Source organism: Vulpes vulpes, chromosome 8 (genome assembly GCF_048418805.1).
Source record: "Vulpes vulpes isolate BD-2025 chromosome 8, VulVul3, whole genome shotgun sequence".
Classification (NCBI taxonomy): Eukaryota; Metazoa; Chordata; class Mammalia; order Carnivora; family Canidae; genus Vulpes; species Vulpes vulpes.
The window spans coordinates 51,951,535-51,974,550 of record NC_132787.1 but is presented as its reverse complement, the minus strand read 5'-3'; the positions used below and the strand labels follow the sequence as shown (position 1 = coordinate 51,974,550).

The window sequence follows — 23,016 nt, the reverse complement described above, 5'->3', positions numbered from 1 at the left end:
CCCAAGGGAACTACTATTCTAACCAAGAATTCTTACTGCTGTTACTCACTATGCTATAGTGAATTATATAAAGAAGCTAAATACCTATGTTCAGAAAGATGAGAAAAATTCAGGGACATGTATCAATGTTACATATCTCCCAGAAAGACTAAGTATAAACAAAAGGAAGATATAAAAGATGATAAGAGATCATTAAGAAAGGTCAGATGATCTAAGAGGATTTTGCTTGAGTCAACCTCTTGCAGAGTCTGGAATTCATGTCCATGTCCATATCCAGTCTCTCCTTGTTAGTACTCAATGCCAGTGATCACTGTGGTCTCTTGTAATTTGGTCCCTTTCTATCTCACTTCTCTAACAGTCATCTTATACTACAACCTTTATAAAAGAAAAAAAAAAAAAAGAACATGCAGTTTCCTTAACTCATTTAGTTTTCTCACTGTGGGCTTTTGCACCTTTCCTCTGCCTTGATTGCTCTTTTTCATGTGACAAATTCCTTCTCGTCTTTTAATACTCATTCAAATAACCTAGCTAAAAAGGCCTTTCCTGACTTCCCATGTTAGGCCAAGTACTCTTCTGTGCTTCTACACGCTTAATGTTTACCACATTCTATTGCAATGTTCAGTACATGCAACTATCTGTTTTTCTGACTCTATAAGACTATGGGTAACTCAAAGGATGATAAAAAGGCTGTATTTTTCATTGCCAAATCTGCTTGGCACTCTGTCACTTGGTAAATACTCAGTATATGTTTGTTGAATCAAGGTATGAATAAAGATGCAAAAATGAATAAGAGACTATTCTACCTTTAAGAAGTTTATATTCTAGTGATGGAGCATATTTTACAGAAATAGCTAGAATTTATAAGGCATTTCTAAAGCTTAGAATTTAGAGAAACAATTCTGAGTAAATTAATGGAATATGGAGGAGATAGCATGTGAGGTAGGTTTTAAGAATGAATAGAATTTTTAGTGAGGTTTTTTTCATTCTAAAAGTAATGATACTTGTTAAAGATTTTTGAAAATACATAAAGGTAGAAAAAGATAATCATTATTAACATCTGGCATAACACCTTCCGGTCCTTTAGTATAACATAAATCAGAGAAATTGGGCATACTATTTTAAATTTAATATTTGTATTACATTTAAATTTAATATTTATATTACATATAAATTTTATGTTTATATATATTCTCCATTTAAACATATATTCCAAGTATTTTATTAGGTTATTAATAATCGTCTGAGTAAATATAATTCCTAATACATGGGCTTGATTGTGTAATAGTTTAATATTGTCCCTACGTTAGACATTCTTGGTTGCTTACTGGTTTTCACTATCAAAGAAGAATGAATGAATGCTACAATTTACATAAGTTGGCTATGAAGTTTCCCCATGTTTAGGATTATTTTCCTCATATAGATTCCAAGAAATGAGAAAAAATTGGACAAAGAATGTGAATAGTTAAAACGTTCTTGATTCATATTGCTTTCAAGAAGGATTGTAACAATTTATTCTTCCACTAGAATGCATGACAGTGCCCACTTCACCATTAACAATTGGGATTTTGGTAGGCAGCAATGGGCTTTAAGGGCATTTCAGGAAGCTGAAACAGCACAAGTAAAGAAGTAGTAATAGCTAAATGCCTATAAACTTAGGGAATGATGAGTAAGTAGTTCACTGTGGCCAGAGTGTAAATATGGAGGCATGAGAACATAGGGAAAGAAAAGTCTAGAGAGCTATGCTGGAAACTAGATGATGGAGAATCTTGAATGCCTGGCTGGGCATTTGTACTTCATTATGATGATAATGGTAAACTATTTAAAATTTTTGAAAATGGGTTTATATGATCTATATTTTAAAAATTTACTTCCATAGCTGGGTGACAGTAAAATCTGGATTGGAACAGGAATAGAAAGAAGTATAAAATAAGGTTCAAAGGCCAAATGAATAAGGCTTGTGGATTGAGGGAGAAAAAAAAAGAGTCTAAGATGATACCAAGGCTTTGATAACATGAAGATGGTGATGAATTACTCAAAACAGGGAGTGATTTTTCCCTTGGGATTATTCTAAAATACTTTTGAGGGGTGGAGGATGGAATGGGAGTTTACATGGAAGGAGAGAGGGAATTTGAATTAGACTTGTTGAGAGAGAGAGAGAGAGAGTGTGTGTGTGTGTGCGTGCGTGTGTGTGTGTGTGTATGTGTGTGTTGTGAGTCATAGGGTAGGCAGGTGGGAATTTTGGATTTTTTTTTTAAAGATTTATTTATTTGAGAGAGAGAGATAGCATGCACACATAGTGGGGAGGGGCAAAGGGAGAGAATCTTCAAGCAGACTCCCACTGGGCATGGAGTTGTGGGGTGCAGGGCTTGATCTTATGACCCATGAGACCGCAACCTGAGCTGAAACCAAGAGTCAGTTGTTTAACTGACTGAGCCAACCCAGATGCTCTGGAAATTTGGATTTTTCGCTAAAGCTGTCAAGTTGGAAGTTGGACATGGAAGGTTGTTGCTTAGTAGAGAGGTTATTTTTAGAGATTGTGAATTTGGTATCATTCACATAGTGGCAGTAGTTGAAACTCAAGTTGCAGATGAGTTTGTTTTAGTACAGCTGGAGCTGGAGCATAAGGGACAGGTGGAAGAAAATAAGAAATGAGGCTAAAACTAATACTAATATAGCAAAATGAGTCAGGATAGTGTTATGTCATAGATGCCAAAGAAATAAATACAGCAGAGAGTTTATAAAGAAGAGAAATTTTTCACATTTCTGTGCTATTACATATCCTTTTTGGGTGATTGGGCAATTTATTTTCCTCCTAACACGTGAGCAATTCCACTCATCTGAAAACTTAATGCAAGTAACTAGTGCCTTCTCTGTGAAACTTTTAGGCAGTTAGGCATCTCCTCATCCACGGCCCCATAGCCATTGAGAGACGTCTATCATTATACCATGATGGGTTGTATTTTATTGTTAAAATATATCTAATTCCCCACTGGACTGTCATGTGAGCTTCTTTGGAACAGGATGATTTCTCATTAATTTTTGTATCTCCAGGGCTTGGATAATGCCATCACATTGTAGATGCCTAGTAAATTCTCATCAACTGAATAAGTGCTGAAAATAGGTTTTGAATTTAAACATTAAAAGATATAAATGGTCTTCAAGAAGAACGGTTTCAATAGAGATGGGAAGTCAACAAGAAAACATATACAGGGAGCCCTGGTGGCTCAGCGGTTTAGTGCCGCCTTCAGCCCAGGGCCTGATCCTGGAGACCCAGGATTGAGTCCCACGTCAGGCTCCATGCATGGAGCCTGCTTCTCCCTCTGCCTGTGTCTCTGCCTCTCTCTCCTCTGTGTCTCTCATGAATAAATAAATAAAATCTTTAAAAAAAAGAAAACATAAACAAACAATATACTGTAGGAACCAGACAAGAGAAAAGATGTAAGTGAAAAATAATGCTTCATATAAAAATGTTATCACTTATCCAGGCCCAAGCTTATCAGTGCTGTGAATAGATTACAAGTGAACCAGGATGTTGTATCCCTCAACTACTTCCCAATAGGCCATACAAATACTACCATCTTTTTTGTGTGCCATGTATTGTGCTAAGGATTCAAGGACAATACAAATCTTTACCCAAAAGGGGCATACAGAATATTAGAGGGATAGATAGGTAAATATACATTTTAAATATAATGTATAAAATACTCCAGTATGCATAAGACATTTGGGAAGCATAGGAAAAAGTCATTTTACTAGCCCAAGGATTTAAAGGGAAATTTCTGGTATGGAGAATGCCTTAGCTGGTTTTAGAGGAAAAGGAGGAATAAACCAAGTGAGGAAAAAGAATACTCCAGGCAAAGAGAACAGTATAACCAAGATATGAAGATATTAAAGGTAAAATGATATATATGGGAACTCTGTGTAGAGTTCAATTTAACTGGAAAGAAAAGTGTGAAATAAGTGTCAACAATTGAGCCTGGCAAGGCAGGCAGGGACCACAACATAGATGACTTGTCTTCTCTACTAGGGAACATTAATTTTATATCAAATGGTACTCTGTAGAACAGGTATAAGCCCAGTTTGTCATATTTGAAACAAACCAGTTTGGAAGCAGCACAAAAGATGGGTTTGAGAGTAAAGGAGACCAGTTTGAAGGCTATAGGAATAGTTTGGGCAAGAGACATCTGTACCAAAGCAATAATGGAAGAAATGGAGAGGGGACAGAAGCAAGGACAGATACATGGAAAACTAGTTTGACTTGTTGCTTGATTAGATCTGGAGGGGCCTACAACAAATCCATAGTATCTAATTGAGTGACTTTGTTGTGTGTTATTGCCATTTAGTGATATAGGAAGTTCTGGGGAGGACAATAGGGTAGAGAGGGTTCTGAATTCTTTGGACATATTGAATTTGGAGAAACTAAGATGCATAGAAATGGGTATGTCCAGATAAATAAGTCCAAATTTCAGAGCAGAGGATAGAGCTAGAGCTGAGATTTGAAAGCTATCAGCATATAGGTTATAGCTAAAATCCTAAGAATGGAGTGATAGTACCCAGGAAAAATGTAGGCTAAGAAGAATAATGAGCAGGGTGCCTGGGTAGCTTAGTTGGTTAAGTTTCTGCTTTCAGCTCATGTCATGATCCCAGGGTCCTGGGGTATAGCCCTGCATTGGGCTCCCTGCTCAGCAGGGAGTGTGCTTTTCCCTCTCCCTCTGCCTCCCCACTCCCGCTCCCCATTCCCCATTTGTGCTCTCTGCTCTCTCTGAAATAAATAAATAAAATCTTAAGTAGAAGAAGAAGAAGGAAGAGGAGGAAGAAGAGGAGGGGAAAGGGGGGAGGGGAGGAGGAGGAGTGTACTGGGGAAAGGATGGAGCCCTGGAGGAAAGACCAATATTTAGGGGCTGAGCAAAGGAATAGATATTTATAAAGGAGACTGAGAAAGAATTATCAAGTATTCTAGAAGATAAATCATGAAAACAAACTGCTGAAGCCAGAATAGGAAGTGAAGAAATAGGGGCACTGAGTAATTAATTTAGAATGTCACTTCATAAGAAGCTATAAATGTTTATCATTGTCATTATCATGATCCTCATCATCATAATCTTAGGAATGCATTTTTTGAAGCTCCTTTGAATTCCTTATTTTAATTAAATATACATTAAAGTGCAAATATATTACCTGTTTTTCACAAGCCAGTAGTCTCTCCCATTAAGGTTACCATAGCCAACCACTAATACTCCATGATTCACATTCTGAGTACAGGATGGTTCATAGTAGACACCTGAGAATAAAATACAGGTGAAGAAAAAGAGTGAATGGTACGTGGCAATGAAGGACATTTGAAAATGCCATTGCTTTTAGTAGACTATTTTATATACATGGTAAGTTAAATTATAATTTTAGAAACATATACTCTCATTAAACTAGAGTTTATAATTCTTTGCCATCAATGCTGTATTTGTCAGTTTTCTTGCCAAGTTTGGTATCAGTTCAATCACAGCTCCCTTGGAAATCTTTGATAAACAGCTACTTTTATCTAAATTTTTAAGGATCTTATTTATTTATTTATTTATTTACTTACTTACTTACTTATTTGAGAGAGAGAGAGAGCGAGAGCTCTCAAGTGACCATGAGCAGTGCGAGGGGCAGAGGGAGAGAGAGAATCTCAAGCAGACTCTGTGCTGAGCACGTACAGCCTGACACGGGGCTAAGTCTCACTACTCTCAGATCATGACCTGAGCTGAAATCAAGAGTTGGACATTTAACCAATTGAGACATTCAGCACCCCCTTTTTCTAATTATTTTTAACTTAGATCTCTATATAACAGAGTCAATATAATTGACTCTTCAATTACTGTATTTCTTTGTATATATTCCTAAATTGTTTATTCTCTATATTTTTATGCTTTCCTAGATGAAATGATCTTTAGGGTGAGATTTTTTTAAAAATCAGTATAGCCATTTATTTATTTATTTAAAGATTTTATTTATTCATTCATGAGAAACAGATAGAGAGAGAGAGAGAGAGAGGCAGAGTCACAAGCAGAGGGAGAAGCAGGCTCCATGCAGGGAGCCTGATGCAGGACTTGATCCTGGGACTCCAGAATCAAGCCCTGAGCCCGAAGGCAGGCGCTAAACCGCTGAGCCACCCAGGGATCCCCCATTTACTTTGTTTAACACAATGCTCTAACACTGGTGGGTGTTCTCCTTGTATACTGCAATACTATACCTACGGTGCACAGTGGCTACAGGAGTTAGGAGCCCAGGCTCTGGAGTCAAAGTAGCATGGTTTCTAATCCTAGCTAGCTGATCACTTCCAGACTATATGACTTTAGGCAAATTAACTGTCTAAGATTTGTTCATCTGTAAATAAGGGTTATTGTGAGGATTAAATAAGATAATGCAGAGAAAGAATTTATCATAGTACTTGGCATGTAGTAGTAGTAAGTTTTGATGAGTATTACTTTACTAATTAGAACTGGGTATAAAACATATACGCAAAATGGAGGATTTTGTTTAACCTGAACACTCAGAGTTGAGGTGATGGGGAATGATAATATTCTTTCTTGTGATGCAGGGGCAGCATATAACAAAAGGATAATATATCAGAGTTTTTACCACTTCTGTACAGGAAGAAAGAATAGTGGCTCGCATCTATAGCCACAGACACAGGTCCTTTATTGGCCACAGCTTCTTTTAAGGCATCTTCACTGCCAAAGGGAAGTTCAGTATACTTTGAACATGTGGCAGCTCGATTTTTTGAGTCATATCTGCACTTTCCATTCTGCAAAAAAAGGTATAAATCAGATAAAGAAGTATACTTCAACTTCCTTTATAAATCACCAACATCCTAAGTCTGGATTTCAAATATGTTTTCTTTCCTAATTTAGTTTTTCAAATGTCTAAGTTTCCTTCCTCCTTTTAAAGAAAGAAAAATAAAATCTTCCAAAACAGTTCAATGTTTCACCAGTAACAGAGGAAATACGTAACTATTATATTGTTTTAAATTGTGAACATCTTCATGCATGCATCATAACATCCCTTAGACTCTCAAGTGGATTATGGGAGTATACTATGTAAAGATCATGAACTCTATACTAGAACTTTAAAATCTTTTTTTAAAGATTTTATTTATTTATTCATGAAAAGCAGGCTCCCTGTGGGGAGCCTGATGTGGGATGAGATCCCAGGACCCCGGGATCACACCCTGAGCCAAAGGCAGACATTCAACCACTAAGCCACCCAGGTGCTCTTAGAACTTTAAAATATTTTTGAAAATATAATACCTGCAAGATGATCTGCATTTTTTAAAGATTTTTTAAAAATATATTTATTTATTTATTCATGTAGACATAGAGAGAGAGAGAGGAGAGAGGCAGAGATAGAAGCAGACTCCATGCAGGGAGCCCGACGTGGGACTGGATCCCGGGACTCCAGGATCGCACCCTGGGCCAAAGGCAGGTGCTAAACCGCTGAGCCAGCCAGGGATCCCCAAGATTTTATTTTTATTTATTTACTCATGAGAAACACAGAGGCAGAGACACAGAAGCAGGCTCCATGCAGGGAGCCCATCGTGGGACTCGATCCCGGGACTCCAGGTTCACGCCCTGGGCCAAAGGCAGGCGCTAAACCGCTGAGCCACCCAGGGATCCCCTGATGATCTGCCATTTAAATGAAGGTTTATAAAGACCATGTAATCTGAAAAACATTTAGAGAGTATATTTTAATAGGAAAAGAGAGGTTATAGGGGTAGCCTGGATGGCTCAGCGATTTAGCGCCTTCGGCCCAGGGTGTGATCCTGGGGACCCGGGATCGAGTTCTGCGTCGGGCTCCCTGCATGGAGCCTGCTTCTCCCTCTGCCTCTCTCTGTCTCTTTCTGTGTCTCTCATGAATAAATAAGTAAAATCTTAAAAAAAAAAAAAAAAGGAAAAGAGGTTATAAATTCACTTTTGTTGTGCATCCTTTTAAATGCTTAATAAGAAAAAGAACTTGAAAGAAATAAACCAAAACAATGGTGGTTAATGTAGGTTTTGGAGTGGTATTTTTTAACTTTTCTAAATTTTCTGTAATATGGATATGTTAATTTAATAAAATATGTCATGAGCTTGTGAAGAGGAAGAAGACAGCATTATGTAGTTAGTGTTTTGGTAGAAGATTGATGTTGTCAATGATCTGAGAATAAGGTTGAGCATGGGAGGCCATAGGAAAAACAAGTTGAAATGCCAGGTAGACAGAGAATTCTGAGGTTTATTGAAAATCCATTTCTTTAAGCATGAATTCTACTTGCTTAAAATCATTCTGTCTCTGATAAATTAAGACTATTGAATAAGGAAGAAAACTCTCAAAAATATAAGAATTCCTGATCAGGATTTTCATATACTGCTTCTCAAGCAATTGGCTCGGTTGTGAGTTTATTTCAGTTAGTAAGGGATAGCATAAAGTCATAGAATAGCACAAAAAGTTTGTGACATACCATGGCTTTGTAGGGATAGGAAGCTTCTGAATCAATGCCGTTGTTATCAATAATATACTGGAAAGCAGTTGTCATGAAACCGCCATTGCAGCCTTTATTCCCATATTTTTCAGTTGAGCAATCTACCAGGTTCTGTGCACTCAGAGACACCAGCTTTCCTGTTTTTAGCTTCAGTTGTGCTTCCAGGGCCCCCACAGCGCTGAAAGCCCAACAAGCACCACAAGAACCCTAAAATAGAGACAAAGTCACAAAGGCAATCATAAAAAGTCAGTAAGGAAGACTTCTATAACACAAACTGGGCACCTCCCAACACATGTCAGCTCCTCCCCCATTACAATTTCTTCATTTCTTAGACATGGACATGAAGACTAAATACTTGATTGTTCTCTTCTCAGAACAAGGTCCAATATTGATAGAGATTTGCAAATGGCTGAGCTCAAAGCATAATTGCCGTGGTCACATATATTAAGAAACAGTACTTACCGAGCATGTGCTAGATCCCAGCTATCTTTACCTATAAATGAGGTAGACAGTCATCTACAGTACAGTGATTTTGAGAGGAGCTAGGATGATTCTCTTGACCTAAAATACCCTTTCTCTTGTCAAATAAGGCCCGAAAATATAAGGTTAAATCGTTTCAAACATTTTTAGCTTCATAATTTTTTGATCAAAGATCTTTTACAGGGAAGCATAAACAAACAGAAAAACACAAAGCTGCTTTAGTTAAAAAAGGTCCAGAGCCCTATCATAATTGTTCTAATTCAGATATTCCTTCATTCCACCTTGTTCTCTACCCAAAGGAAGCAAATTTAATTTGATTTTTTAAAAGATTTTATTTATTTATTTATTCATGAGAGACACAGAGAGGGGTAAAAACATAGGCAGAGGAAGAAGCAGATTCCCTGCTGAGCAGGGAGCCTGATGCGGGACTCCATCCCAGGATCACGACCTGAGTCGAAGGCAGATGCCCAACCACTGAGCCACCCACGTGCCCCTGATTTTACTTTCGGTTTAAGCAAAATCACCCATTAAAATGCAAGCATGCAGAGAAAGGAGCTCGTTAAATTATTTATTTATTTGTTTGTTTATTTATTTATTATTTATTTATTCATGAGAGACATAGAGAGAGACACAGGCAGAGGGAGAAGCAGGCTCCATGCAGGGAGCCCAATGTGGGACTCGATCCAAGGTCCCCAGGATCATGTGCTGGGCTGAAGGCGGTGCTAAACCGCCGAGCCACCCAGGCTGCCCCTTGTTAAATTATTTATAGCTAACACCTAAACATGCATTGGATCTTCCCAAACTTTCTTTTTTCCCCCCAAACTTACATTTTATTTTACTTTATTTTTTAAAGTAGGCTCTATGCCCAACATGGGGCTTGAATGCATGATTCTGATGTTGAGAGTTGCATGCTCCTACTGACTAAGCCAGCCAGGTGCCCCCAAGCTTTTATTTTATTTTATTTTATTTTATTTTATTTTATTTTATTTTATTATTTTATTTTATTTATTCATGAGAGACAGAACGAGAGGCAGAAACACAGGCAGAGGGAGAAGCAGGCTCCATGCAGGGAACTTGACATGGGACTCGATCCCTGGTCTCCAGGATCATGCCCTAGGCTGAAGGCAGCGCTAAACCGCTGAGCCACCTGGGCTGCTCCCAAGTTTTTATTTTAGAGAAGCTCTAATAAGAAACCCAAAACTAATTACAAGAAAAATATCTAGGTAGAAAAGAATAAGATACTGGCAGTCCATTTACTTCTTAAATTTTACTTTCTTGGAGAGAAAATGAGTGAAAATATCAGTGAGGGTGACAAAACATGAGAGACACCTAACTCTGGGAAATGAACAAGGGGTAGTGGAAGGGGAAGTGGGCGGGGGGTTGGGGTGACTGGGTGATGGGTATTGAGGGGGGCACTTGGCCGGATGAGCACTGGGTGTTATGCTATATGTTGGCAAATTGAACTCTAATAAAAAAAATTTTTTTTTAATTTTTACTTTCTTCATTGGTCACCAGCCAGGGGATACTGCTTAGAACACTTAGATTCCTCTCCCTTATCCTGACCTCTGAGGTGATGCACGTGTTTTGCCCTTAGTTATCTCTAACTAATTGAGGATTTTTGCTGCTTTTTTTTTTTTTTAAGTAGGCTCTGTACCCAGTGTAGAGCCCAACCTGGATCTTGAACTCATGACTCTGAGATCAAGAGCTGAGCTGAGCTCAAGAGTCAGATGCTTAACCAACTAAGCCACCCAAGCACCCCTTAAAGCAAACTAACGGATATACAAAAACAGGAACAAATTTTTAAAAACTGTACTGTATTTCTTATTGTAACAATGCAAGCGTAGTCATGAGTTTACTTGACTGGTACAATTTATAAGCTACTCTCAGCTCTAGGTTTCTCCTCTCTTTCAACACTGAAATGGAGGAAGAAACCTCCTGATCGATACTCTCTCACACACAATACTGTTTCTCAAACAATTGGCTTGGTGGAAGGTCCAGTGCAGTTGATGGATAGTATGAGCACTAAAAGTCTGCCTTAAAGAACTCTATTTGCTCAATTCATAGTTTTATCTAATGTGGCTGTAACCATTGGTGTTCTATCAATTTAGATTTATATAAGTTTGGTAACTTACCCTAAAGGATTGTGAGTAATCTTTAGGCAATGTTTTCTAGAATTAATAAAAAACAAAAGAAATAGTAGCCTGAGAGTTTCAAATATTCCCCTAAAAAACATGTTAAGGAAAGTGGCCACAGTAGGACAAAACAAGAATTAAACGGTGGAAAATACATTAAAGTATGATATGTGGTCATTGTCCTCAAGGAATTTACAATTTATTTATTTTTCTTTAAAGAGTTATTTATTTATTTATTTATTTATTTATTTATTTATTTATTTATTTATGAGAGAGAGAGAGAGAGAGAGAGAGAGGCAGAAGCAGGCTCCATGCCAAGGCCGGACGCGGGACTTGATCCTGGGACTCCAGGATTGCGCCCTGGGCCAAAGGCAGGCGCCAAACCGCTAAGGCACCCAGGGATCCCCAGGAATTTACAATTTAAAATTTAGTTGGGGGGATCCCTGGGTGGCGCAGCGGTTTGGCACCTGCCTTTGGCCCAGGGCGCGATCCTGGAGACCTGGGATCGAGTCCCACATCGGGCTCCCGGTGCATGGAGCCTGCTTCTCCCTCTGCCTGTGTCTCTGCCTCTCTTTCTCTCTGTATGTCTCTCATGAATAAATAAATAAAATTTAAAAAAAAAGAAAAAAGAAAGAAAGAACATAAGGGAGATTCCACTGCCAAATTATGTAGCTAGACTAAGTATTGACAGAAAAGAAACTCTTCCTGGGGTACATAAGCCTGGGATGACAATACTCACCTGGTATTTCACTTCAGTAACACACCCCTTCTCTCTCCAGTCCACAGAATCAGGCAATTTCTGATTAGAGTTTGACCTATAAGTGACATTTCTCTGCCATTGGCTGGGAACTCTCAGGGAACCCATCAAAGATATCACTTCTTCACCAGTCTACAAGGCAAATATATTCACTTATGACCTTCTTTTCAATATTCTTTTTCTTTTTTTTTAAGATTTTATTTATTTATTTGAGAGAGAGAGAAAGAGAGAGACAGAGCATGGGCAGGAGAGAGGGGCACAGGGAGAGGGAGAAACAGACTTCCCGCTGAGCAGGGAGCCCAACGCCATCCCAGGACCCTGGGATCATGACCTGAGCCGGAGGCAGACACTTAACCAACTGAGCCACCCAGACACCCCTCTTTTCAGTATTCTAATAACTGTAACTTTTAATATATTTAACAACTGAGAAAATTAGTGGTAGTTGTGACCAACATGGGTACTGCTGTCTGATAGGGGAATTATCTGGATTTCTTTCACACTTTGTCTTAGCACCCAGTCAGGCATTGGGAAGAAGAAAATAGTAAAAACTAGAAGTTACAGGAAGGCAGATTTTTGGTTTAAAGCAAGGCCGAATTTTATAAAAGGGCTGTTTAAAAAGTGGACTGAACTGGTTTTCCTTTTGAGAAAGAATTACAAAAGAGACGCCTGCATTTAAATAAGAAATTTAATCTACCTGGGGTGTTCTCTTCCAAGAGGTACTATGATTCTTAATTTTGGTCTCAACAGTAAAGTTTTGTAGGGTAGAAAAAAATCTAAAAACTAATGGAGAGTATTTGTGATGTTAAAAACCCACACTCCCTCATTAAGAAAGCAGGTGGAACCATACTGAATTATCACTTTAGGGGTACCTAAGTATGGTAACTTACTCTAAAAGATTGTGAGTAATATTTAGGCAATGCATTCTAGAATTAATAAAAAACAAAAAGCAATAGTAGCCTGTGAGTTTCAAATATTCCTCTAAAAAATTTATTAAGGAAGGTGGTCACAGTACGACTAAACAAGGAATCTTCAAATTCTTCTGTCCTTAAATTCTACTGTTTTCTAACTTTGTACACACACACACACACACACACACACACACATATTACTTTGCTGTTTACCTTCAGATTGCCTTTGGGGAAATGGAAATCCTTCTTACCCATAGATGAAAGTAGGATTATTTGTAATTTACTTACCATGTCTCCCAGATGGTTCATGCCTAGATCATATGAATGCATTCCCATTGAGTGTTCCAGATTGTGAAGCATCACAAATTTTAGATTTTTTTCCCAGATGAGACGCCGTGCTACTTCCTCATTCTAAAATGTAAGGAAGAAGAACATAGTCACAGGCATATATGTTAAAGATATTGGAGGTTCAGTTCCAGACTACTGTGGTAAAGCAAATATCAGAATAAAGTGAATCAAATGAAGATTTTGGTTTCCCTGTGCATAGAAAAGTCATGTTTATACTATACTGTAGTTTATTAAGTGTGCAGTAGCATTATATTATATGAACTTTGAGATAAATTATAAGGGTAGGATACTAATCAAAAGTAATTTTCATTCATTCCAAGGGACTGGAGTCATTAAAAAGAGAGATAGTACTCATTTAACCAGATAATGGTGCTAACTGAACATCTAACTCTAGTTAACTTTGAAATTAGAGGCCTGTTTCTAAAGGGGACTGGATGAGGGTAAAATTCATCACTACTAAGAAAATGGGAAGCCTGGGTGGCTCAGGGGTTGAGCATCTGCCTTCAGCTCAGGGCGTGATCCCAGGATCCAGGATGGAATCCCTCATCGGGCTCCTGTGGGGAGCCTGCTTCTTCCTCTGCCAGTGTCTCTGCCTCTCTCTCTGTGTCTCTCAAGAATAAATAAATAAAATTTTTAAAATAAATAAATAAATAAAATCTTTATTTTTTAAAAAGTACATTTCTTTAAAAGATTTTTTTAAAAGATCCCAGATCCCGGATCCTGGGATCACGCTCTGAGCTGAAGGCAGATGTTCAACCACGGAGCTACCCAGGCGTCCCTAGAGGTTTTATTTTTAAGCAATCTCTATACCCAATGTGAGGCTCAACCCTACAATCCCAAGATTTAGAATTACATGCTCCACTGACTGAATCAGCCAGCTGGGCCTCAGAAGTATATTTTTTTAAGTAGGCACTATGCCCAACATGGGGCTTGAATTCAATGACCCTGACATTAATAGTTGTGATTAAGAGTCTACTGACTGAGCCTGCCAGGCATCCCCAAGCTTAGAAATATGATATAGTTAAAGGACTTAGTTATTTGAAGCACGAGGGTTAAGATCTTAAAAACCAGCAAGTATGCATTGAGAGGCACCTAGGTGGCTCAGTGGTTGAGTGTCTGCCTTCTGCTCAGGGTCCTGGGATTGAGTTCTGCATCAGGCTCCCCACAAGGGAGCCTGCTTCTTCCTCTGCCTATGTCTCTGCCTCTCTCCCTCTGCCTATGTCTCTTCTCTCTCTCACAGAGAGAGAGAAATTTACTCTCATGAATAAATAAATAAAATCTTTAAAAAAACGACAACCAATGAGTATGTATGCATTGAAGTAAAAGCAAAAGTACAAAGTGGGAATTGAAAGTAAAAAACATCTGGTAATGCTTCTATGTGCCCAGGACTGAAATAAGGTCTTTTTGTCCTTGAATATGTCCCTTGGCCTGGAATGTTCATTCGAGTTATGATTTTGTTTGCTCCCTAACTTCTATGAATTCTCGGCTCACACATCCAGAATTCAACCTTCAATGAGGGTGCTTCCTTAAGCATTCCATCATATATAGCGAATAATCTCTCTGAACCTCTCACAGCCATTTCCCAGAGGCCGCCAGCTCTAGGTCTCACTAGACCCCCAATGTCTTGCTTTATTTTTCTCTACTGCTCTTATCACCACCTAACATACTATATATCTGCTTATTTATTTACTTAGTTTCTGTCTTGCCTGCTGAGATATGAGCTCCACAAAAACAGGAACTTTGTTTTTTTCTTGCTATATTCTCTGGTACCAAGAATAGAATCTGGCAAGAAATGAGTGTGTAAGCATTTATGGAAAACATTGCTCATAAGAATCTAAGTTTCAGGAGGAGAAAGCATAGAATACTTGAGTAAAAGCAAATTGCTCACTAACCTCTTCCTTGTATTGTTTGCCGTAGGTTTTCTTCCAGAGATTCCAGTGATGATCCAGAGTGGGATCTTTATGTACTTGTGCCACTGCATAGGAGCACAAGGGAAGCAGCCCAACCAGCCATTTCCTTGTGTTAAAGGAAAGGTAACATAAGAGGAATAGTTGTTAGCTGCACATATTATGCCCATATTTTTTCATTAAAATAAATAGCAACATAAAGTCTGTCAGAAGGACAATAGAAATCAGAATTATAGAGGAAACTTTCTGTGATTTATTGTCACAGAGAGTAACGGTAGATTTATGACTCTAATACCACTTCTAATACTTTGTAGCGCTTTAAAAAGTAATTTTCAGAAATTTCTTAATATCTAGTATACCAAAGTTTTATCCAAGGTAGGGGGAATTGGGGAGTGGGGGGGAGGCTGGGATTTTACAGGATTTGCCAACAAATCTAATCAAGGGAAATTGCCACACACACACCCCTATCCGTAAGAGGAAGGCAAACTGAAAAATCAGTTTATCTAAATAAGTTTTGAATACAGGGGCTCTTCTTAACTGGTCTATTTATATATCCACAACATTTAGAGGTAGTTGAAAGACAACTCCTATGTATCGTTTTCAAATCCTAGAATCATTTAATTTTTAAGTCATTTTTCCAATAACGAAAATACCCACTTCAAAGGAAGCACTTAAGTAAATTTTTGAAAACACCACTTCTATATTTAATACAAAAAGACTTTAACAGTAATTCAGTGACTACCTTCCTCAAACTGGATTCTATTTTCTGTTTTATTTTAAATTCAAGAGAGCTGGAATTTTAGCCATGTCATTCTTCAAATTATATTCCAAAGAAAGTTATGTTTCAGGCACAGGTTTAGATGTATAAGCAGACATTAACTTTTCAAAAATAGATTCTTTTTAGTCAAAAAAAGAAGAGGCAAATTGAATGGCACAATATTTTAGTTTACTTCCTGAAACCAAAGATTTAAAGCCTGGCAAGCACAGCAAGCTAAAGACACAAACAGAGGGTTTAAAGATCAAACAGTAGAAAAAGAACAAACAGTACATACATGAAAGAACCTGCAGGTGCTCCCATACTAATAATGCCTGGTGGTGAATCCTCTCCAAAGATTTTAAGGCAGCAAAGAGACTTCAGTTAAATTGACTTTAAAAAGAAATCAGGCTTGTCACATGAGACATCCACAATGAGGAAGTGAACTTTCATTTCAGTTTCATTTAAAATTTAACTACATCAGCTATCTCTGGCCCTCACCCCTATGGTTTTGGAGACAAAGTGGGTACAGTAAGCCATCAAAAAGAGCCCCCAGTGGAGCAGATCAGTAGAACAAACTCAGCAAAATAGGAGCAGTGCCAATTTACCCTTTAATCCCTCATCATTTTGATAATTCACTTTACCTCAAAACACCAATTTTCAGATGGAAAAATTTATTTATGAGGAGATTAGGATTAAGCTCCTGAATCATCCAGCTTCCTCCAGAATTTCCTATGAAAACCTGTGACCATCCATCACTACTACTCTCTCATGCTCACTCAGCTATTCCTTGGTTCATCAATTCAAAATGTCTTTTTTTTTTTTTTAAGATTTTATTTATTCATGAGAAACACAGAAAGAGAGGGAGAGACATAGGCAGTGGGAAAAGCAGGCTCCCTGCAGGGAGCCTGATGCGGGACTCCTCCAGGGATCACACCCTGAGCTGATGCAGACACTCAACCGCTGAGCCACCCAGGCGTCCCCAAAATGTCTTTAGAGATAGTAATATGTATTAGGTTATTTATAGAAAGAAAAATATATCTAGGTACATCTAAGTGTTAGAATGGTTAGCTAAGTAGAGACAGGGGTAGGATGAACTAGCATTTTAAAAATAATTTGCATATTCTTAATTACTAATGAGGTTGAACATCTTTTAACACATCATGGACCATTCGAGTTTTCTGTGAAATGCCTCATATGTTTTGTTCATTTTCCTATTGTATTGTTGCTTTACTTAGTGTTTTGTAGTTTTATATATATATATATTCTGGCTACTAATCTTCCAACAGTTTTATATCCTAAAAAAATCTTCTCTCAGTCTTTCACAGATATCTAGCTTATATTGACTTTTTCTATATGAAATTTTACAATATTGATGTAGAAAAATTTATTCACTTTTACCTTTGATATATGCTTTTTTGGTCTTATTTAAGAAAATGTTTTCATTCCAATATAAAAAAGATACACTCATTTAATCCTCATAGTTTTAGAATATTATATTTTTCTTTTTTATGGTCATTGCTTTTAGGTCTTTATTTCATTTGGAATTTAGTTTTTGTTTATGATATGAAGTAGGGAGCTTATTTATTTGTTTTCCCATTGTGATGGGAAACCTCTATCATATACCAAATTCCCATATATACAAAGGTCAGTTTCTGAGCTCACCAATTTGCTTTCTTTCTATTGCTCTTTCAATAACACACACTTTTAATTAAAAAGTTTTTTTTTAAAGATTTTATTTATTCATTTTTTTAAAGATTTTATTTATTTATTCATGTGAGATACAGAGAGAGAAGAAGAGACACAGGCAGAGGGAGAAGCAGGCTCCATGCAGGGAGCCCGATGTGGGACTCAATCCCAGGACTCCAGGGTCAGGCCCTGGGCCAAAGGCAGGCACTCAACCACTGAGCCACCCAGGGATCCCCAATTAAAAAGGTTTGTAAATCTTTTGAAGTCTAGTAGGACAAGTTACCCCTGTAACTCTTATGTTTGTTTTCCTTTTTCAAAGTTGTCTTAGCATTTTGTGCATCATAACTTTTCCATGTGAAAGTTTTAAATCAGTTTATCAAGTTTTCTGAAAAATTTTATCAGACTTTTTATTTGAATGGCTGAATTTGTATTTATATTGAATTGGAATATATATAGTTGCATTGCTGTATATGGAATTACATACATATAAATATATACATTTGGGGAGACTCAATGTCATATTGAGTCTTCTGCTAGTAGACATTTTCAGGTTTGTAGTCATTTAGCTTTAAAATTTTTTTTACATATTTTAAATATATATGAAAGTAGAGATAATAGTGAAATGAGCCCCCATAAAACTATTATCTTGCTTCAAGTTATCCATACATGACCAATGTTGTTTTATTTACACTCGAATTACCCAGATTATTTTAAAGTAAATCCTAGAAATCAAATTATTCCCTGTATAAATATTCCACTGTGTATCCCTAAAAGATATTCTTAAATATAATACCATTATCACATCTGAAATAAATTAATAATAATTTCTTAATGCCATCAAACATGTTGTTGGAATTCACATTCTCCTTAATATATTTTTAATTTATTTTTTATGATGCCCAACCACTCAACTGCTGAGCCACCCAGGAGTTGGGATCTGGTTTCTTTTAGTAGAAAGGATGTTTAAATACATAATCTAGGCACCAGGAATGTCACTGAATCAGATTGACCACTGTTTCTAAGCCTTTCAAATGACAGAGCTAGGGAGTTTCATTGTATATAATTTAAAAATATATTATAGGGGATGCCTGGGTGGCTCAGCGGTTTGGCGCCTGCCTTTGGCCCAGGGTGCGATCCTGGAGTCCCGGGATCGAGTCCCGCTTTGGAGTCCCACATCGGGCTCCCTGCAGGGAGCCTGCTTCTCTCTCTGCCTCTCTCTCTGTGTCTCTCACGAATAAATAAATAAAATCTTTTAAAAAATAAAAAAAAATACATTATATATCATACAATTATTATGTATATTATATATAATTATTATATAGATTAAATAAATCTCAAGATCACACTAATACTTCAAATTCAAATTCAAGGGTATGGAGTTTTTAACCTAACTTCACCAATCTTTCATCTGTACTCTTTCAAACATGATGAAAATTTCAGTTCTCTAAAATATCAACATACTCATTTAATTTATCCCATAGTATTACATAACAATACCAAGCCACCACCAATAAGATTATTACTGAGAATTCAAAGATTTTGGAGGAGGGCAAATTTTGCCCCCATTAGGCCATATTCTGCTAAGAATGTAAATCAATCATCTTGTTTTAAGTCACCTTCAATAGTTCCCTGTATGGTTACACCACCACTGAAATAACCAGTAAAGTTCATTTGTTTCATTTTGCTTCTGATTTTTTTTTTTTTTTTGAGAGAGAGAGAGAGAAAGGGAGAGAGTGCACACGCATGGGGGAGTGAGGAAAGGGACAGTGGGAGAGGGGGAGAGAGAATTTTAAACAGGCTCTGTGCCCAGTGCAGAACTCTATGTGGGGATCCATCTCATGACCCTGAGATCAAGACTGAGCTAAAATTAAGAGCCACCCAGGCACCCCTCATTTTACTTCTGATTTTTATAGGCTCTTTTCAAATTTATGTAATTTTGTTTTATAATTATATACAATATATAAATGGACCCAAACCCAGATCAGCAAAATGAGGTATATTCAAAGAAGTCTCACTTGCAGTTCTGTTTTCTCTGTACTATTCCCTCCCTCCCTTGATAATAGGTAACCATTTAAACAATTTACAGTTTGTCTTTCCATTAAAAAAAAAGAAAATAAAAAAAAAATATGCAAATATATTATTATCCTTCCTTTCTTATGTGAAAGATAATATGTTATACATATTTTTCTCCACATTTTTTTTTCAACTTAACATTGTGCTAAGAAGACTTTCAATACTTAGAAATAGGAAAAGAAATGATCAGGTGTCCTTTCAGTGGAGTCTGGGCATTCATTGTATATTAGACCCTGAGGCAGGAGGCAGGAATATCTGATTCTGGGACCCCTGGGTGGTTCAGCAGTTGGGCTTTGGCTCAGGGCATGATCCTGGAGTCCCAGGATAGAGTCCCATATCGGCTCCCTGCATGGGACCTGCTTCTCCTTCTGCCTATGTCTTTGTCTATCTCTCTGTGTCTCTCATGAATAAATAAATAAAATCTTTAAAGTCTCCGAGGGCTTCTAGTAGATGTTTTCTATGTTATTTCAGCTTTTCCTATTTGTCTTCATTGGGAAGATTGGACTGAATTCCCTAGTTCACCATACTCAAAGGGCAAATCTGATTCACTATTTTATCACTCCTCCACCATCCAATAGAAATATAAGGCAAGCCACACTGTACTTTTAAATTTTCTGGTAGCCTTTAAAAAAAAAATTTTTAGTAGCCTTTTTTAAAATAAAAAATTCAAAAAAATAAAATAATACTGCCTTTCCATGGAGTCTTCTCTATCTTTTTTTTCATCTTTTTCTTCTCTTTTTTCTCATATTTTTTTCAATATACTTTTATGACACTTACAAATTATACCACCCAGTTTGAACTTATTTTGTATTTTTATTACATAAGATAGTTTTATCTCCCCAGCTAACTGAAGAACACAGAATCCTGTTTTACTCATCTTTGTTCTGTGGCTTAACAGATGTCAAGACATAATTAATAAATATTTGTTGGATTAATTTTTGTAATTACAATCTTCTGTATGTTTTATCTTCACTTTTGATTCATACCCCCTTGGCAGTGGTTTCTGAGGTTTTTCTTTCTTTCTTTCTTTTTTTTTTCCTGAGGCTTTTAGCCTTAGGTTTCTCTGCTGCTTCTGTTCTCCTGGTATAGAAAAGTTGATAAAAAATATAGTATTTAGGGACACCTGGGTGGCTCAGCAGTTGAGCATCTGCCTTCGACTCAGGGCATGATCCCAGGGTCTAGGATCAAGTCCCGTGTCGGGCTCCCCTGCATGGAGCCTACTTCTCCCTCTGCCTGTCTCTCTGCCTCTCTCTCTATGTCTCTCATAAACAAATAAATAAAATCTTAATATATATATATATATATACATATATATATAGTATTTAGATACATTGAGGAAACATGTTATTACATAGTCTATCCCATGTACACTTAGTACATTTTATTTTATTTTATTTATTTATTTTTTTAAATTAATTTTTATTGGTGTTCAATTTACCAACATCCAGAAAAACACCCAGTGCTCATCCCGTCAAGTGTCCGCCTCAGTGCCCGTCACCCATTCCCCTCCAACACCCGCCCTCCTCCCCTTCCACCTCCCCTAGTTCGTTTCCCAGAGTTAGGAGTCTTTATGTTCTGTCTCCCTTCCTGATATTTCCCAACATTTCTTTTCCCTTCCTTTATATTCCCTTTCACTATTATTTATATTCCCCAAATGAATGAGAACATACACTGTTTGTCCTTCTCCGATTGACTTATTTCACTCAGCATAATACCCTCCAGTTCCATCCACGTTGAAGCAAATGGTGGGTATTTGTCGTTTCTAATTGCTGAGTAATATTCCATTGTATACATAAACCACCTCTTCTTTATCCATTCATCTTTCGATGGACACCGAGGCTCCTTCCACAGTTTGGCTATTGTGGCCCTTAGTACATTTTATAAACGTAAAATCATCCTGCAACATTCTACAGCTATAAATTAGGTTTTTGTATGGTAGTTTCCTTTGAAATGGGGCACCCTTGCTGCTGCAAATTTCCTTAACTACAGATTGTCTGCGACTTACAATTTTTCAACTTTATGATGGTGCAAAAGTGATATGAGTTCAGTAGAAACCTTACTTTGAATTTTATATTTTTATATTTTTATCTCTTCTTGGGCTAGTGATATATGCTATGATATGCCCTGGTGATGCCGGCCAGCAGCAGGGAGATGCAGCTCTGTGTTGGTCACACAGTCATGAGGGTAAGCAACGAATGCACTTATAACTATTCTCTACCCACACAACCATTCCATTTCTTGCTTTCAGTACAGTATTCATTAAATAGTCAACACTTTATTACATTAGATATTAGATTAGGTTACATTATTAAACACTTTATTATAAAATAGGCTTGTGTTAGATGTTAGCCAGTAGGCTGATATGAGTGTTCTGAGCATGTTTAAAGTAGGCAACGCTAAGCTATGGTGTTCAGTAGATTAGGCATATTAAATGCATTTTCAACTCCAACTCCAATATTTTCAAATTATGATGGATTTATGCAGATGTAACCCCATCATAAGTTGAGGAGGATCTGTAGAGAGATTAAAAACAAGCTGTAGTACATTTCTAAATCTTATCTAGAAGTCATCTCCCTTCTATCACAGATGAAGAAATATCTCCTGAATGATCTGGGAAAGGGAAATGAAAGCAGAATAAGGAAGTTTAGGGCCTTCTCCAGGTTTTAAAGTCACCATCTTTTAGCCTCACATATTCTCAAAGTTAGCTGCTTTGGGTTTCTCTGAGGAACTATCTTACTTAAAGAGAAGGGCTCTGAATTTTAGGTGATACGGATCTTAGTTTTATTCTCTGTTAACTTACCCAAGTGTTTAACTTTGCCCTGGGAATTTAATAACATACATTATTTCCTTTTTTTTTTAAGATTTTATTTATTTATTCATGAGAGACACAGAGAGAGAGAGAGACAGAGACACAGGCAGAGGGAGAAGCAGGCTCCATACAGGGACCCTGACATGGGACTTGATCCCGGGTCTCCAGGATCACGCCCTGGGCCGAAGCCCAGCACTAAACCACTGAGCCACCCAGGCATCCCAGACATTATTTCCATAGTTAAAATAGCTCACTTGGATCCCTGGGTGGCTCAGCGGTTTAGCGCCTGCCTTTGGCCCAGGGCACGATCCTGGAGTCCCGGGATCGAGTCCCACATCAGGCTCCTGGCATGGAGCCTGCTTCTCCCTCTGCCTGTGTCTCTGCCCCTCTCTCTCTCTCTTTCTATGTCTATCATGAATAAATAAATAAATCTTTAAAAAAATAAAGAATAAAAAAAATAGCTCACTTATTACTGACTCTTCTGCCCAAGAAATACACAAAGATGAGATGAAGAAAACCCTTAATAGAGTATAGGAGACTAGAAAATCAATTACCTTTATGTTAAAATTGTTCAGGCTACACTTTGAGGAATGAAAACAGGGCTTCTACTCTTCTCCATTCAACAGACACCTGCATCTTCTGGGGCAGTGCCAGCTGCATCCATC

General features: G+C 37.5%; 1 protein-coding gene across 3 annotated transcripts in view; it reads right to left on the bottom strand.

Moving 5' to 3' along the window:
* CTSS (cathepsin S) overlaps positions 1–23,016 on the bottom strand; it is a 28,200-nt gene extending 5,184 nt beyond the window's left edge. The window contains exons 1-8 of one of the 3 annotated variants that reach the window (XM_025983018.2): positions 22,906–23,016; positions 16,079–16,173; positions 15,012–15,135; positions 13,060–13,182; positions 11,846–11,995; positions 8,474–8,701; positions 6,619–6,784; positions 5,179–5,281 (exon numbers count right to left, since the gene is read on the bottom strand). In XM_025983018.2, coding sequence (XP_025838803.1) covers positions 5,179–5,281; positions 6,619–6,784; positions 8,474–8,701; positions 11,846–11,995; positions 13,060–13,182; positions 15,012–15,135; positions 16,079–16,104 — 920 coding nt within the window. In that variant the 5' untranslated portion in view covers positions 16,105–16,173; positions 22,906–23,016. Of the gene's footprint in view, positions 1–5,178; positions 5,282–6,618; positions 6,785–8,473; positions 8,702–11,845; positions 11,996–13,059; positions 13,183–15,011; positions 15,136–16,078; positions 16,249–22,905 lie in introns of those variants that run through there. The other 2 variants (XM_025983019.2, XM_025983017.2) reach the window with 2 other exon arrangements.